Here is an 18,641-nt window from a genome sequence, read left to right on the forward strand (position 1 = left end):
TAGGATCTGGAGATATCGCCATATTGTAGGCAAAATGACAGCTGAAACCACCAGAAGGGGATCAATGAATGACCACAACTTTGGAATGGTCAGTAAAATCTGATGCAAACTCCTCAATGGGAGAATGAAGCCAACATTCTGACGGCAGCGTTTGGTTTAGGTTTTACACTCGTTTTTGCTGCAACGGCGGTTATTTTGAATAGTGTCAGGATAAACTTACCATATTCTATGCCGCTGAGCATAAATATTAGTCCAATGGTAATAAAACTGAGATTCTTCTTTTGGAGATAATCCATGGTCCTGTGACTTGATATACAATGACGTCTGAACAAGTCCTGTGATGGAGTGTTGAAATAAGATAAGACACACAACATGTCCAATTACAGCGCCTTCCCTGGACCATGAGGACAGTTTGTTGCACAAGTCCTTTTGGAGCATGATGAAAATAGAGATCATGTGCTAAAGCCCCGCAGAAAAAAGAAAGAAAAAAAAGCTGGTCAGAACGCATCAAATCGGTTCAGTCTGAAATGACAGTATAGTTCTCCAGTCACTTTTCCATTTGGCATCTATGTTAAAGATGAAATTCTTTGAGTCACATCAGAGATGAAGCATGGCATCACGCTGTGAGCCTGATGATCAAGGAAATGTCTTGGGTTACCAGGTGAAGTCAAGTACACTGAGCTTTATGCATTTTTTTAGTTTGTTGTCTCGAGTTTCATCAAACACATTGAGTCGCTGGAAAAATCCAGTTTGCTGTCTGCTCGATAGCTAATATTATTTTCTGTTGACTATGGGTTAAGATGTAACAACATACACATAAGGAAGTCTACCTTGTGGGCTAATTTTGGACTTGGTTTACGATTGGCTTTTTTAAAAGCAGTTGTACAGGTTTTGTCTTGTGAACAATGAGCTGGCGCTCGAACTTCATTTACATGCTGCATCAAGTCATTAATAACGGACATCTCTCTAATAAGTACAGTCTACTTCGTTCTGTATCTCTGACTTAATAACATTGCTGAAAACAATGGAAACTTCTGCTGGTTACATAGAGTATTACAATTTACCGCACAGCACGACAGCTTTCTCTGCAGCAGTTTCCTAAGCTTATTTGAGCCAAGGTACATGTTTTAGAGGGAAAAAAAATCGATGTTGTGTTGTTGCTGCTAGTCAGCAAAATTAGATGTCCAAATTTACTATTTTTTTCACAAATCGATACTTTTAGTCTATCCCAATATCATCTGTTAATTTTATACAATAGTGTTGAAAATAGCTTGAGAACAAATTTGTGAACTTTGGTGCAGAAGGAACTGGTCAGCCTTGAAGGTAGAATTTCGTTTGAATATGATTTGGGTGTGGTGTTGTGTATGTCGGTAATAAAATATATAATACCAATATGAATGATGCAGTGTTTAGTAGGTTAACCAACATGGCTGGTTCGCCAAATTTACTGAAGAGTAGTTATTTTGGAGACACGAGGATTCTGTTCAACAGTGACACACTGAATCATCATTATTTAATTGTATATGCTCAATACATTACAGTTCAAAAACTGTTGTAAAAATGACAGACCTAAAAAGATCATTAAAACACAGCTCGTGATGGCTGCAGAATTCGGAGCCCCTTTGCCCTGTTTCATAGCAGCGGGGCAGAGTTGAATAATCCTTGCCTGCAGATGCCACAAGCTCCACTTTCAGTCATAGTTAAAAGAGCCACTCTTACTCAATCCATCTGTCTTCATGAAAAAGAAAAGCTGGCAAAGGAGTTAGACCTTAAAATAATTACTGTGTAACTTATTGCAGGCCTCTAGTCAGAAACACCACCTGTTTTGTAATTTCTTTGTCATCAAGTTATCTTTTATGATCTAACCATTGTTACTTCATTCTGTCATCGTTTTGGCGATTGATTTGGCCCACATGCAGGAAACCAACTCAGAAGTTCAGAATGAGTGATGAGTGTTTATTAGTGATGCAGTGGGGGCTGAGCGGGAGGATCTGAGCCAGAAGCAAGGGGCGGGAGCGGCAACGGCGGAGCGTGTGGAGTTCAACCAGACGGGGTGGATCTTGGCGGTGAGCCGTGGAGGGAATCTGCGAGCAAAACACACAAGTCTCGGTCAGAGGATTCGACGTTGCTGCGGCGGGGATCTTACTGCAGACCGGAGGATCACGAGAACGTGGCGTCGATGAGCAAGAGGGGTTCGAGGAGCTAGAGGCACAACTGTGGAGGTGATCACAACAGGTAGGCCACTCAGGTGACGAGCGGTTGACAGCGTGCTCCTTAAGAGCCCTCCTCTAACAAGCCTGATGAGCCGCACCTGGGACCTCTGCCACTCTGCTCACGGTTGCTCCCTGTGGAAAAAAGGAGGTACACCACCCCGGACCCTGACACCACCCCTCCTTCAACGGCTGCTCCCCGGTGGCCCAGAAGAGGAAGACGGGAGCGATGACCAGTAGTCCAAGATGAGGGTTGGAGGAACGGGGCACCCGCGACCGGTCCTCGGGTCCGTAGCCCTTCCTGTCCACGAGGTACTGCGACCCACGGCCCTGCTGACGGGCGTCCACGATCCGTCGGTCCGGGTAGACAGGGTCTCCACCAAGATCCCGGGCAGGAGGCGGGGGCTCGGCCGGAGGGAGGAGTGCGCTGGACTCGACTGTGAGACGTGGAAGATGGGATGGACCCGGAGGCTCGGAGGAAGACTGAGACGGACCGCTGAGGGACTAATCACCGCCAGAATCTCATATGGCCCGATGAAGCTGGGGACCAGTTTCCGTGACATGGACTTGAGGGGGACATCGCGAGAGGAAAGCCAGACCTTGTGACCTGGGGAATAAAGTGGGGCAGGCGTGCGTCGACGGTTGGCATACCTGTGGTTCTGCTTGCTGGAGCAGCGAAGGGCCTTGACGGCGTTGGACCAAACGTTCTTGCAGCGGTGGCGAACCGACGTGACCGCAATCTCCTTCTCGTCGGCTGGGAACAGCGGCGGTTGATAACCTAACAAGACTTCAAATGGAGAAAGACATGTGGCAGCGGAGACCAGGGAATTGTGTGCATACTCCACCCATGGAAGATACTTGTTCCACTCCGCCGGGTTATCGGAGGTTAGGCATCGGAGCGCGGCCTCGAGCTCCTGGTTCATGCGCTCAGTTTGCCCGTTGGTCTGGGCATGGTAGCCCGACGTCAGGGAGACCTTCACATCCAGGGCCAAGCAGAGTTTCCACACCTGGAAAATGAACTGTGGACCTCAATCGGACAGGTTCTCCTGTGGAATGCCATGGAGACGAAATACGTGCTTGACGAGAAGTTGAGCTGTCTGGAACGCAGAGGGGAGCTTCTTGAGCGGTGCAAGATGACAAGACTTGGAGAAGCGGTCACGATGGCGAGGATGGTGGTCATTCCCTGTGATACGGGCAGGCCCGTCACAAAATCCAACGCAATATGTGACCCGGGACGTTTGGGTATGGCGAGAGGCTGTAGAAGACCAGTCTATGGGAGGACTTATTGCGAGCGCAGACGGGACAGGCGAGAATGTATTCCCTGACGTCCTTATGGATGGATGGCCACCAGAAGTGTCTGGTGATCAGTGCAATGGTGCGACTGGTACCGGGATGGGCTGTGGATTTAGAAGAGTGAAACCAGTGAATGAGGCGGGAGTGGACTGTGGAAGGAACATAAGTCTTCCTGTGCGGGCCTGTGCCTGGACCGGGTTCCTGAAGCTGAGCCACGAGTCCTTCGACATTCCAGGAGAGGGAGCCTACGGTGCAACTGGGGGAAGGATGGGAGCTTGTTCCTCCACAGACACGCCGGGAGCGAATTGTCGGGACAAGGCATCTGGTTTGGTGTTCTGGGAGCCTGGGCGATAAGAGATTGACAAATTAAAACGAGTTTGGCGGACCGCACATACGACAGATTCTTATGATCTGTCCAAACTAATACGGGTTGTTCGGTGGCCTCTAACCAGTGGCGTCACTCCTCCAGCGCAAGCTTGATGGCCAGAAGCTCTCGGTCCCCTACGTCATAGTTTTTCTCTGCTGGAGTTAAACGTTGGGAGAAGAATGCACTGGGGTGAAGCTTTCCATCAGCGTCAGAGCGTTGCAACAAGATAGCCCCGACTACTGTGTCGGAAGCGTCGACCGCCAGGGTAAACTGCTTGCAGGGATCCGGATGGATGAGGATTGGTGCCTGTGAGAACTTCTCTTTTAAAGCGATGAACGCAGCGTTGGCTTCTTGAGTCCAGCTGAACGTTATCTTGGTTGAGGTCAAGGCTGCTAGGGGAGCGGCTGTCTGACTGTAATTGCGGATGAATCGGCGGTAGAAGTTGGCAAACCTGAGGAAGCGTTGGACCTGGTTGCGGTTCTCTGGAACAGGCCAGTCCAGGACGGCCTTGATCTTGAGAATGAATCCTATGAACGTGACGGACTGTTTGTGGAACTTGCACTTCTCAGCTTTGACAAACAGGCGATTCTCCAGGAGTCGCTGCAGCACCAGGCGGACATGACCGCGATGTTCGGAGAGGGTCCGTGAATAGATGAGGATGCCATCGAGGTAAACAAAGACAAATATGTTGAGAAAGTCCCGGAGTACGTCGTTGACTGGGGCTTGAAACACCGCAGCGGCGTTGCAAAGTCCAAAGGGCATGACGAGGTACTCAAAGTGGCCCAGCGGGGTCTTGAAAGCGGTCTTCCACTCATCACCCTGGCATATCCTGACTAGGTGATATGCATTTCTGAGATCTAGCTTGGTGAAGACGGTGGACTCCTGGACGGGTTCGAATGCTGATGAAATGAGGGGAAGAGGATACCTGTTCTTGACGGTGATAAGGTTTAGGCCACAGTAGTCGATGCAAGGGCGGAGAGTCTTATCTTTCTTGCCCACAAAGAAGAAACCTGCCCCCAGGGGTAGTAGGGAAGAAGGGCGAATGATGCCAGCGGCCAGTGACTCATTGATGTACGTCTCCATAGCTTGTCTCTCAGTGCGTGAGATATTGTAGAGTCTACTGGACGGTAGTGGGGCTCCGGGAAGAAGCTCTATGGCGCAATCATAGGGGCGATGTGGTGGTAAGGATAAAGCCTTGCTCTTGTTGAAAACCTGTTTTAGGTCGTGGTATTCTCTGGGCACTTGTGAAAGATCAATCGGACCTGACTCCTCGGGTGCTACTCGGGGCGGGCAAGATGGCACTGCAGACTGAAGACAAGAGGACAAGCACATCGTGAACCAGAATTCGATACGGCACTCTGACCAGTTGATCTGGGGGTTGTGTCTTTGGAGCCAGGGGAACCCAAGGGTCAACTGTCTGATTGGAAAGACATGAAATGAAATCAGTTCTCAATGGTTGCCAAAAATGAGCAGCTCCATGGGTTTGGTGAGTTGGGTTATGCTGGAGAGTCCCCACCCATCCAGGGCAGAGACAGAGAGAGTAACTGAGAGAGGTTCCGTCTCGATCTGGGCTCGGAGACAAATTCCTGGACGATCAGGTTTCTGTCACCCCCGAGTTGACCAGCGCGGTTAGCTTGTAGCTATGGTTGTGGACAGAAATCATGGCGGGTAGGGAGAAGCGAGGAGACTTAATACTTTGAGGATGGTCCGGCGGTCCTCCCCTCATGACCGTCGGACCCTCTCTTTTGGCCGAATTGGACAGCTGGTGACAAAATGATCCGGGGAGCCGCAGTACAGAGACTGTCGGGACTCTCGGCGCTGCTGCAGTTCCTCCGGAGATAGTCGAGCCCGGCCAACCTGCATGGCCTCGGGCTCTGGAGAGGACGAGTAAGGTGACTGCCCAGGCGGACTGGGCCTGGCTAAAAAGAGCTGTTATCTACCTTCCGTTCGCTCCCGTCGGGAGCTTCTTCGCCTCTCCCTAATCCGATTGTCCAAACGAATGGCCAGGGAAATTAGGTCATCCAAAGTGTCTGGTTCTTCCAGGACTGCCAATTCGTCCTTTAAGAACTCGTCGCAAGTTTGAAAGAAAGCCGTTTTCAAGGCTACAGGGCCCCACCCGGACGCAGCTGCTAACGTACGGAACTCAAGAGAAATCTGACACAGAGTGGTTCCCTTGCCTAAGACCCCATAACCGGCGAGACACACCGGTCTGATCGGTCTCGGTCGAAAAGCTCTGCTTAAATTGCTTTAAAAACTTTTCGTAAGAACAGCCAAAATGCCTGCAATCAGAAAATCGGCCTTCTGCCCACCTTAGCGCCTTGCCCGTGAGGAGTCTCAAAATAAGAGATCTTAGCGTTGTCATGAGAAAAAGACTGGGGAGACCGATTAAAAACTAGTACAAATTGCAGAAGGAAACCACCGCAGCTACCACCCACTCCGGAGAACTTCTCCGGATGAGGGGAACGAACCTCGCCGAAGTGCAGACTCTGCGGCAGGCCTGAGGTGCTCGTGGCGCCAGCTGGCGGCAAGGGGATTTCGCTGACCTGGGTGTCTTGAAGTAAACTTGTTCTAGGTGGATGTTGGTTCGCTGCTGCTGCTCCAGGAGGGCTTGGAGAGTAGACTTGTGGGACTGGAGTTGCTGTTGCTGTTCGGCAAGGGTTCGTCTGAGTGGCTCTGGTGGGTCTGATTGGCCTGAGTGTTCTGTCATCGTTTTGGCGATTGATTTGGCCCACATGCAGGAAACCAACTCACAAGTTCAGAATGAGTGATGAGTGTTTATTAGAGGTGATGTGGTGGAGGCTGAGCGGGAGGATCTGCGCAAGGAGAGGGAGCAGCAACGGCGGAGCGTGTGGAGTTCAACCAGACGGGGTGAATCTTGGCGGTGAGGCGTTGAGGGAATCTGCGAGCAAAACACACAAGTCTTGGATTCGACGTGGATGTGCGGGGATCTTACTGCAGACCGGAGGATCAGAAGACCGCGGCGTCGATGAGCAAGAGGGGTTCGAGGAGCTAGAAGCACAACTGTGGAGGTGATCACAACAGGTAGGACACTCAGGCGACGAGCGGTTGACAGCGTGCTCCTTAAGAGCCCTCCTCTAACGAGCCTGATGAGCCGCACCTGGGACCTCTGCCACTCTGCTCACGGTTGCTCCCTGTGGAAAAAAGGAGGTACACCACCCCGGGCCCTGACACATTCAACACTGACTGGCCACAGTAATACCGTTTTTTTCCACGTATAATGCACCCCCATGTATAATACGCACCCTAAAAATGGCATGTTGATGCTGGAAAAAAGCCTGTACCCATGTATAATACGCACCCAAATTTTGACTCCTACTTAAGTCCGTAAACGTAAAATGATTTCAGAAAAAAGATCATCTTTGGGAACAACCGGATGTTATTCTGCCGGTCAGTATCACTGCGCATGCGCTAGCAAACTCGATAGCGAAGAAATGTTTCGGATTTGTGTAGGGTACATTGTGACAGCAAACGAGCAGGTGATCGAGCAAGCGTCTGATTTGAGAGCATTGTGTTTGTATGGAGCGTGTTTGAAGTGAACAGCAGAGAAGAAAGCACATCTGTAATGGCGGCCTCCGTATCATATCTGGATTAAAAAAATATACATATATATTTTTTTGTACCCATGTATAATGCGCACCCCAGATTTTAGGACAATAAATTAGTTAAATTTTGCGCATTATACATGGGAAAAAACGGTAGGTCATTTACAGTAATCTAATCCGACCAACCATTCGGTTTGTAAACGGTTTGTTCAGGGTTGTAAGTAGGCAGAGCCAACTCAGACAACTCAACTTCATTTATTATATATGTATTATATATTTTTGTTATTATCTATTATTATATATTTATTATTATTATTATTATATATATATCATATTCAGGGCTGTGGACTCGGTCGGATTTTTGCACCGAGTCCGGCCTCTTGACCACCGAGTCCGAGTCCGGCTGTCCATTTTTTCTGTTAATTCATGTGACTGCTTAGTCTTTATTCAAGGCTAATTTAGATCAAAATCTATATAATTACAACAGTTTTGTGATGGCTTTGTCTTTATTAAACATATAAACGAATACAATAAACAGATACTTTCAAGTTTCAATTCAACGACTTGAATTTGTTCTTAGGAACAAAATTGCCTCAACCAAGTCAGCCTTCATCGCGCCGCGCTGATCAGACATGATAAACTTGAGCCCGGAAAACAGGCGCTCTACGCTGACTTGGCTGATTGGCATTGCTGTTAGTGTCCAAGTCGCTGCCTTGAGGCCGGACGGATAACGATCAGCTGTAACAATCCATCCATCCATCCATCTTCTGAACCGCTTAGTCCCCACGGGGGTCGCCGGAGTGCCGGAGCATATCCCAGCCGTCATCGGGCAGTAGGCGGGGGACACCCTGAACCGGTTGCCAGCCGATCGCAGGGCACACGGAGACAAACAACCATTCGCACTCGCACTCACACCTAGGGACAATTTGGAGTCTTCAATCGGCCTACCAAGCCTGTTTTTGGTATGTGGGAGGAAACCGGAGTGCCCGGAGAAAACCCACGCGGGGAGAACATGCAAACTCCACACAGGAAGGGCCGGAGGTGGAATCGAACCCGCACCCTCCTAACTGTGAGGCGGACGTGCTACCCAGTGCGCCCAGCTGTAACAAATGTAAGATAATATCTTTAATCATTAATTACACCATTATAGCTCAGACATTTATCTAAACACAAATAATTAGTGACGACCCCACAACTATCGAAACACATCAATGATATAAGCTGGGTGACATAATCGTCCTTGACATTGGTACATAATGTAAACATTAGCCTAAGTGCAACTCAACGTGGCCGCATTGATCGTAAGCAGGGCTGTGGACAGTATTCCTACGCGGATTCTCAGCAGCATGATGAAAATAAAATTGAACGTATTTTTTTTATTGTCGGACTCGGTGGACTCGGTCAAAATCAGCACCGAGTCCGACTCCGGCAAAAATGACAGAGTCCGACCGAGTCCGAGTCCCCGAGTCTGAGTCCACAGCCCTGATCAGCTAATAGGCAAAGTCTCAAATGCTAAACTGTGACCGATTTATCATTTCCAGTGATTGTGAGTCACTGCAATATTACACAGTTTTGTCGAGGCATGGCACATGGTCCAAGTGAGCAGTTTATTGCCGTGTGCTGCCTGTGGACATGAGAGGAAATAAATATCTTAAATCCAATTCCCACGGGCGTATGCCTACCACTGTTTCCAAGGAAAATAGGAGTCAGTGTAAAAGGGAAACACCAGAGAGATGATTGAGATGCAGCAGAGAAACCCCCTTCCACAGCATCATCTTGGTGTGAATAAGGAATAAAATAACTTTTCAAGGTAGAAAGGCCTTAATGCTGGATAACAGTAATGTGTTTTTTTTTTTTTTACTACCTAGTTTGCCAGCTTGCTACCCTGACAATTTTTTTTTTCCGTCTTCAGATTAAACGCAACAGGTCAGCCAACACGCTGAGCCAAGATCAGCGGGAAGCCCCTGTGAAATCAAGTAGGGTCACAAAAGCAAAGAGAAGAAATCGATGGTAAGGAAAGAGAAAGAAAAGTCAAATGCAACCAAAAATGACCCTAAAATACTTCTAAGTATGCATTCGCTTGTACAATCTAAAGAGATTAAACCCAAGAAATGATTAAAAAAATCTTAGTGAATATTGATTGATCAGTTTTGTGAGGTATTATGTAAATATCTATGTTCTATTGCGCCCGTGGTCATCGGGGGAACACATTATTGGCATTCCTAGTCACTTAAACATGATTTGAGTGGTTGAATAAAAAATATTGCTGTTGAACTGAAGTTGAATTTAAGTACAAGACTGCCTGCAGAAGGTCCACTGCATTCAAGTATAGAGCAAAGCTGCCATAATCAGGATTCAAACAAGTTGTGACATTTGTCTCAGCCGCCCAGGCCCACTGAGAGCCCATTAAGCATCCTACCTGGTTTACCTGTGCTGGTTGCTATAGCAACAGACATGAGGGTGTTTTCACTCTCACCTTTGAGCTTGGGTAAACAAGCGGGCTGTTCCCTGACCGGCCAGCTCTCTCGGTTCACTTTTGTCACTGCTGGCTCTGGAGCCTGCCGAAGCTAAGCCGTGTTTGGCTCTTGACATATTTTTTTGATATTTGACTTTCAGATCCAGGCAGAGCAGGTTGTTAGGTGAATAGCCCGGGCCTGGTGGTGACTGAGAACACAGTTAATATGTTCTTGAACACGGCCTCTCTCCGAAGAACATTCAGAATCCCAATTACCATCAACCTGCAGGCCGCTCACAGGCAGCACGCACGGTAGGAGGACCATCAACCTGACTGGACCAAGCGAACTCTTTGGAGATCATTAGAAACGCTGCTCAAGTTTGATTCAGCTTCTCATTAAGATTCTGGTAGAGCACACATTCTGTTTTCGGCGTGTGCCACTCTGCAAAATCTGGCCTGGCGGCGATGAAATGTGCTACATAAATGTTTCTTTATTGAAGCAAAATGATCTTCCAAAGCAACAATCTGCATCTTTGCTGGTGTATATTTTTCTTTTCTTCTCACCTGCTCCTTTACGGCACACATAAGATCTCTTAGTGTTTGTTTTTATTTGCAAAATCAATTGCAATTTTTGACCAATCTCAATGATTTTGAATGATGTTCCTGATGTTCATACTGTATGTATTGATACCGTATGTGTGTGTGAGACGCAGGGAGCTCCTGCACAGGGTGACATCCCCAGAAAATGAGGGAAGTGGGATTGCAGAAGGCCAAGAGGAGCAAAGACTCCGGACCCAGAAGTCAGTGGCAAGCATTGGGGAAGAGCGAGCCATCTTGTTGGGCTTCAGTATGATGGCCTTCTCAGTGCTCATGTTCTTTGTTGTTGGAATCACAACAGTCAAACCGCATGTGAACAGGTAAAAGTAGAAGTGATATTATTAAATTACCAACATTTGATATTTAGCGGCATTACCCTCACGAAGTTTGTGACCTTGCCTTCATTTAGAATGTTTTCTCGGGCCTTTACTGTCACCTCTTTCAGTGTGTGTTGTATGCGTGTGTGTTCACAAAAGCCCTCTTGTGGCTTTTCCTGAACTCACGCCTCCTTTTTGTGCTGCAGTAAGTGGGAGGAGGAGGACAGTTGGTTGCTGCTGCAGACTGAAATCTTGGACGAGTGGGTGGACTGCAGAGGTGTGAGCAGCATGCCGTGCCTGATGGTCACCATTAATCTCACACACTCCAATCAATAAGCCTTTCTGCACTTTGACAAGGAGTCGGTGCTGCTTACACCCAAGGTGAAGATAAATGGAAGTAACCAATAACCCCAATAACCCGAATGCTAATTAACTATTTTTTCAACATCTCAACAAAGCGACAACATACTTCAGATGCTAGTCAATGAGTTATCTCAAAATCTCTGTGGTATAACAGGACCTTCACAGATTTTTTTTATTTTTTATTCTCGCAGTGTTTCTACGTGCCCAAATGTAAAATGGATCAATCGGAACTCTAAGGTGAAGTCCTGAAGGTGAAAAGCAACTTGGACTCTCAGCTGGGAAGCGCCTCCTCGTGCCTCAAAGACCGTGCCAGGCACCCCGGGGATGTCATCTTGAGCAGAAAGTACCGTTTTTTTCCGTGTATAGTGCGCGAAATTTACCTAATTTATTGTCCTAAAATCTGGGGTGCGTATTATACATGGGTACAAAGAAAAAAAAATTTAATTTCTTTTTTTTAAATTTTTTTTTTTTTTTTTAAAGAAAGTCATGGTACAACAAAACCAACAACAGGACTGACCGACAAAGTCGTGGAACAAAAAGACAGGGTGACATTACCAAAGACAGGAACAGAATGACAGTAACACATGCAATGATCCAACGGTGAGCGAGGGGCAGACAGGACTTAAATACAAAACACGTTACATCGATTGAGGTGACACAGGAAGAGAGGGGCGACGCGAACAGAAACTATGGCAACCTAGACACATAGCAAAACTGGGGACGAGACATGACAAATCTCCCCCGAAATAAAACTCACCTTTCTTCTTGTTTGTTGTCAATCGCGCATCGCATTCAGCCATCCTGGCCAACACACTTAGTCAGTAAAATACATAATTGACGACACATCGTTTGATGCGATGGTGCAATCCTTGAGGGTGTGTTATTGTCAAATATCGTTTGTTTTTAATCTCCATGGCGGACCGGACGTCATACGGAGGCCGCCATTACAGATGCGCAGAACAGATGCGCAAGACACGTCAGCTATATTAAGAGCGAGAGTTGTTTTCTTCCTATTAGTTTCAATTCACAGTTTAATTAGCAGTTTCAATCAGCAAATAACAAAATGCGTATTACAGGTAAAATTTTATTTCACAACACTTTGCCTTGTTCCTTTGGTCTCTGCTGTTCATCCTAAAACACAAAGGCGCTCTTTAAGCAATGCGACAGTGAGCGCCCGGCGCGCTGCGGTTGCTCGACCGCACCAAATTAAGCTCCCTGCGCAGTGCGCACTGAGGTCCACTTAAATTTTAGAAAGTACATCAGGACTTTAAAAATATCTTCTAAATTTCAGCGACGGCTCTGTCACAATAATGCTACCAGCGCGGTGCAGTTGGGCGGTCGGCGGCGTGCTACGGTTGAGAGTTCTCTCTCGCGCTCTCTCTCGCACTCTCTCTCGCTCTCGCACACACGCGCACACACGCACACGCGCACACACGCAAACCGGATATCATACGGAGGCCGCCATTACAGATGCGCAGAACGGATGCGCAAGACACGTCAGCTATATAAAGAGTGAGAGTTCAGTTCTCTACCTAAATCCGTATTACAGGTAATATTTTATTACTAATCGGATGTCAAACGCTGCGTGTTCGCTTCTCTTCCGGGGGGGGTGTTAATGGGACGTCAAACGCTTTGTGTGGCGGGCTCCATCTAGTGTGGAAACTGAGAAGCTGAGCTCAAGCTTCTTGTGCGGGCCATATTCAATTATGTTTTCAGAATTTGCTGCGGGCCAATAAGAACTGGACCGTTAGTTTGGACACCCCTAATTTAGAGCAAAGAACTGTGTAGTCTGCCTGATGCCATTGCCTTTGCCTTTTTCTGTTCCACATGTAGAGTTATGTAGCTTGTTAAGTCAACCATAATATCGGATCGGTATCGGGTATCGACCGATACGCAAAGCCACGGCATCGGTATCGGTATCGGAACTGAAAAAGTCGGATCGGTGCATCTCTACCCTGTACGCAATACTGTGGCCTAGCCTGATGCTGGCTGGCGGAGGCCTGCTGGTGGTCCTGGTCAAAATGACACAGTGTCTTGCTCATCTGTCGGGCCAGATATGCAGGGTGACGGCGGGGGGGGGGGGGGGCGATGACTTCCAGATACACTCTGGGGAAATTCTACAAACTCATCCAGAGGTCGGCTGTGTCCTCGCCTATGTGACTGTGATGTCGACATTATCGGGAAATAAGCAACGTGCCCAAGGTTGTCATCCCATGACCAGTTTGATGAGATCCAAGCAGTAGTGTAGTTTCACTATCTGGCAGTAGTAAAGTAAACAAAGTAAAATTCTAGAGTGCTATTTTTGGGGGGTGGGTGAGGGTGGCACAGATGAAATGCATTTCCATTGATTTCAGTTGGGAAAGATGGTTTTTAGTTAGCGTGCTCATGGGACATATTGAAATTCATATCTCAAGGCTTTTATTTTACTGGTTCTTTTATCAAAAACAAATTATTTCGGTTTCATTACCTGACATGTTTCGGCTATCACTTCCACCTTCATCAGGCGGAAGTGATAGCCAAAACATGTCAGGTAATGAAACCTAAATAATCTGTTTGTGATAAAAGAACCAGCAAAATAATTGAAAATTGAAAACAAGATGAACACAGTACAACTTATATCTTAAGGCATTTGAGTTTTAGAGTGCAGCATAAGAATGAAAAATATCACTTGATAATATTTGACTGAAATGTTTTATTTGTTGCATCAAAATAATCACAAAGAGGCAAGTGCCATTACGCCAGTGCTTCTCAATTATTTTCTGTTACGCCCCCCCTAGCAAGAAGAAAACTATTCGCGCCCCCCCTCCCCACCGTGACTATCCTAACTTGTCTTGTAAGTCGTAAAATGTTGCACTGTCGCAAACGTGACAGAAGTAACAATGAGAGCGCCACTGCCCCCTGCTGTAGTAAACGCGCAATTACACTTTATTCTAGTACTGCCAAAAAAAAAAGCCTGTTCCCCAGGGTCACACGCGCCCCCCCAGGAATAGCACCGCGCCCCCCAAGGGGGGCGCGCCCCACTATTTGAGAAGCACTGCATTACGCAAACATTCGATGTTTGTTCACAGTAAAATAATAAAGCTCATAATGTTTATAGGGAGAAACTTTATTTAACAATGAATACATTTTCTTATCAGACAATGTCATATGAGAATGACTACAAAGTATTTGAGGGGGCTTTATATTTATAATATATATGTAAATATGTACACAGATGGATAGAGAATGGATTTTTTTTGTTGAAACATGCAGGGCATTTATTTTCCCCTAATTGTGCTCTTTGTGAAAGCCATCATAAACCCGTGTCCTTCATTCATCCTGTCAACCTTTTGTCTTTCAACCACTACTAGCTGTCAACTGGGCTCGATCGGTTTGTTTTTTTTCCTTTTTGGTTTGGAATTTCATATATGAATGATTATATTTTGAAAAATACAAAAATATATTACCTCTGTAGTTATTCAAGGGGGAAACAAGCATTTGCACATGTCGTAGCAGTAGCGGTTCTGTTACCTTCATTGTGACTGAGTTGTACCTCACAAGTAACAAGGTCAATTCTATACATGAAATTCAAGTAAACAGCATCAGGTCAAAACAAGAAAAACAAGTTACCTCATACAGAATGTAGTGGGACAAACAACAACCATGACAAAACATATGTAGTATGTAGAAGAATCTGAATTGTTTATCCAGAAAGTACAGACTACCAGGGTCTCAGTTGGAATGGGTCCTGCCCAAGCATGTGACCAGGACTGGTTTCGTTTTTTGAAGACAATACAATAGGAAAATGTGTATAAATGCATTATTTGGTAAAGCTAGGTACCTCTTACGTATGACTCCGTTGCACGCATAAGGGCGACAATCACAGGAAAGAGGACACTTGCAAAGTTAAAGAAGTGTACTAAGAAGGAGACGAGACATAACCGGTTGAAGGTTAAAAAGGCAGGAAAAAGCAAGTCTCATTTTTAGGCTTCTGGATACAAAAGTTGATGATACAGTTACAGTGCAGCATTGTGCATTAATTTCTTCCATGTGTATAATGAGTTTAAAGTTCACATACTTCCTAGTTGAGGGGGTTGCTTTCCTTGTCTTTGACATCAACTATTTTGTGTTGTTTTTGCATAATACAGTACTTGTTACGATCACAATTTGCATAGTGTAACAGCATAAAACAACTGACAAAAAAGGAACACTGTATTTTTCCTCCTTGCTTTCTCCAAGTGAGACCAATTTAAACTGAGTGGTCAAAGAGGTTAATTTAAATCTGCGCTTTTTTTTCCCTCCAACCCAATAATACTGATAAAATGACACGACACACATAACAGAAATCCGAAATCAGTGCGATGAGTACACGAGAATGGGAATAGACAAAGGGACTTTTTAAAACAATAAGACTGCTGAGTTTACACATGTAGTACTTTGGCTCAGTAGAAATTGATTAAAAAAGGAATCTGTGCATGTACGGCGATGGATATAATGCTGTACCAAACAACAAACATCAAAAGTCAAAGAGTGACTTCAAAACGGTGGACTTATCTGGATGCACCAAGGTACTAAATCAGCAAAACCAGGGAAGTCCAAGTAATAAATGCTATTATTGAAGTGTTTGCAACAACAACACATCTGTCAGTCTCATACCGTACTTATGGAAAGCTGTTTGATATTCTTGATATCTAGTTTGATGTCTATGCACTAGTAAGCTTTTTGGCCTCACTTGTATAACAATTCAGCACACGAGTAGAAGAAATGTCTTACTATTTTTTTTCCACAACTAATGCAATTTTAAACCGACGAGTATACAATAAAATCTTACTAGTGGATCTACTGTGATGATCCAGGAGGCTATGAGGGCATGACACATGCCTTCGAGCTGTGCCAAAGTAGTGGTAGGAATAGGGAAATAATTTATTAGTTTAATTGCTTACTAGTAGGCCAAAATTAGCACTAGTAGTGTGTGTGTGGGGGGGGGGGGGATGTTACCATTGAGACAGGCATTCTACTCATGTGCTGATATTCTTTCTATGAGGCCCAAGACCGTCCGAGTAGTAAATGGACATTAGGCTTGATATAAAGGATGCAGAATAAATACATTTCAAAACGGCCTTATGGAAACCAAATTACGTTTGCTGTATTAGTGAGGGCTTTGTCCTCACTTGTACGACAATTCCATGAGTTTCACAGTTTTCTTATATCGTCACTAGCGGTACTAGTGCAAGAAGTTTTAGCCTTACCAAAGTAGACCTGCTATTGTGCAGAAATGTCAGTGGAAGGAAGTAGAGGAGACATTTTACTCGTGAGTTGTTATTTTTTTAGTGTTCAGAATTGTCATAATTGTGAGGGCCAAGAGCGTGCTGAATTGAATCCATGCAAACAGCTTTCCATCTGTAATCTGAATATTGCAAGTTCCTTTTCAGGAGTAATCTGGACAGACTTTTCCAAAGGCCTTTTCTTTCTCCCACATGCAGCAATACCGTCTCCACTTTCTCTATCATTCATAGTTTTTAAATAAAGGTAGTGAAACTCATGTAGTGTGATTCCTGTCAGCTGTCTGAGATATAGAAATAAACAAAAGAAAAAAGCCTGCTGTGCTTGCGATAGCACAACTTCATAGTGATGTTCCTTGTAATGCTGATGTCTTCCGATGGTTATATTAAAAAAAAAAAAAAGAGAGTGGAAAATAAAGTGTCTCTCGTTAGTTCTTAAGAAGACGGCCAAATGTGCCCAAGGTCCATTAAACGGTTTTAGTTCCTATGGAGGGAACTGATGAAATACAACTCTGAAGTTCATATACTGCAGCCACCAAAAAGAAAATCATAAGGGCATGAAAACATTTAGTGTCCCTGATAAAGGCTCTTCTTAGCACCCCTGTTCATACTGCGCTGGCAGGTAATGGTTCAGAGCCACATGCTGGCAAAAGACAAACCAGGTTTTAGTGTGGCAATTCATTGCTGCTACTGCATTTTTGGTTCTCAGTGCGCAGCTGATTCACGTCATAGTTTCGCTTCACTCCGCTACTTTGCTTTCCATTTCAGTTCATGGCGTGTTGGCGGATGGTGTGGAAGATCCAGTCCATTTTAGTAGTCCAGCCGCCGTGATGAGCGTCATTCATCTGCTTCATGAAATAGTCGAGAGCCTCCTGCTCCGTCTTGTCCAGGGCCAAGGTCTTCCGAATGTAAGCGATGTCGTCGAATGACTGCAACTCAGGCATCCCTGAGCCCAGCATCATGGAGAAGAGGTTGATGAAGAGGTTGGCGTGCTGTCGGATTGCCAGGTAGGCCTTGTAGCACATCTCCTGGAATCTGGTGGCCATAAAGGAAAGCCAAAACCTCGTTAACCTTTGTGACCATCTTTGTCACAAAGATGGAGGTATGGTGTTCCCCTGAGACAGCGGTGACTTGAGATACTCATATAAGTCTAATTTTCACCCACTGAAATTAATGGAAAGCTGCTCTGCCACAAAAAAAAAGAAGTTTTTTTCATTCTTACTAATATCCTGTGCTAGGGCAAGTCACTCCTTTTATACAGTATGACTGTGAGTAGTGTTATATTTCCTGCCACGATACAAAGCTTGTAACTTAAGTTTGTGCGCAATATTAAAAATAAAAAATGTTCAAAGCATACCTTGGAGCTAAAAAAAAACTCATAAGCCAGGTCATTTTTATCTCAAGGTACCATTTGTGAGTATTGATTTGGGCTGCGTTTGTGTCGCGGCTCGAGGGCTGTCAGTATCGAATATTGACTGGAAGAAATGGTTTGGTTGAACAATTTGGTTCTTAAAGCACTTTGCCTCTTATTTTGACTTTTAAAAAATAGTTTTTTTACAGGTTGGAATCATGTTTAATTAGTATGGGGAGGGGTAAATCCTTTTTAAACATGGTTTTGATCTAGTTTCTCTCAGGGCTGTGGACTCGGACTCGGGCTCGGACATTTTTGCCGGACTCGGTGCTGACTTTGACCGAGTCCACCGAGTCCGACAATAAAAAAAATACGTTCAATTTTCTTTTCATCATGCTGCTGAGAATGCGCGTAGGAATACTGTCCACAGCCCTGCTTACGATCAATGCGGCCACGTTGAGTTGCACTTAGGCTAATGTTTACATTATGTACCAATGTCAAGGACGATTATGTCACCCAGCTTATATCATTGATGTGTTTCGATAGTTGTGGGGTCGTCACTAATTATTTGTGTTTAGATAAATGTCTGAGCTATAATGGTGTAATTAATGATTGAAAAATATTATCTTGCATTTGTTACAGCTGATCGTTATCCGTCCGGCCTCAAGGCAGCGACTCGGACACTAACAGCAATGCCAATCAGCCAAGTCAGCGTAGAGCGCCTGTTTTCCGGGCTCAAGTTTATCATGTCTGATCAGCGCGGCGCAATGAAGGCTGACTTGGTTGAGGCGATTTTGTTCCTAAGAACAAACTCAATTCGTTGAATTGAAACTTGAAAGTATCTGTTTATTGTATTCGTTTATA

General features: G+C 45.5%; 2 protein-coding genes across 5 annotated transcripts in view; one reads left to right on the forward strand and one right to left on the reverse strand.

Annotated features, from left to right (window-relative positions):
• Positions 1–6,631: 6,631 nt before the first annotated feature.
• Positions 6,632–18,641, reverse strand: part of LOC133166150 (phosphatidylinositol 4,5-bisphosphate 3-kinase catalytic subunit alpha isoform) — a 28,896-nt gene continuing 16,886 nt past the window's right edge. Inside the window, exon 21 of one of the 4 annotated variants that reach the window (XM_061296180.1) lies at positions 6,632–6,769. In XM_061296180.1, coding sequence (XP_061152164.1) covers positions 6,649–6,769 — 121 coding nt within the window. In that variant the 3' untranslated portion in view covers positions 6,632–6,648. Of the gene's footprint in view, positions 6,770–6,882; positions 7,023–14,252; positions 17,542–18,641 lie in introns of those variants that run through there. The other 3 variants (XM_061296183.1, XM_061296179.1, XM_061296181.1) reach the window with 3 other exon arrangements.
• On the forward strand, positions 6,811–16,125 carry LOC133166152 (calcium-activated potassium channel subunit beta-3-like). The gene is given in 8 exon segments (XM_061296184.1): positions 6,811–6,912; positions 9,346–9,443; positions 10,050–10,200; positions 10,602–10,805; positions 11,009–11,183; positions 11,357–11,525; positions 13,119–13,237; positions 13,239–16,125. Coding segments are annotated over 6 exon segments (840 nt in total). The 5' UTR covers positions 6,811–6,912; positions 9,346–9,443; positions 10,050–10,114; the 3' UTR covers positions 13,326–16,125.

Source organism: Syngnathus typhle, linkage group LG13 (assembly GCF_033458585.1).
Source record: "Syngnathus typhle isolate RoL2023-S1 ecotype Sweden linkage group LG13, RoL_Styp_1.0, whole genome shotgun sequence".
Lineage (NCBI taxonomy): Eukaryota > Metazoa > Chordata > Actinopteri > Syngnathiformes > Syngnathidae > Syngnathus > Syngnathus typhle.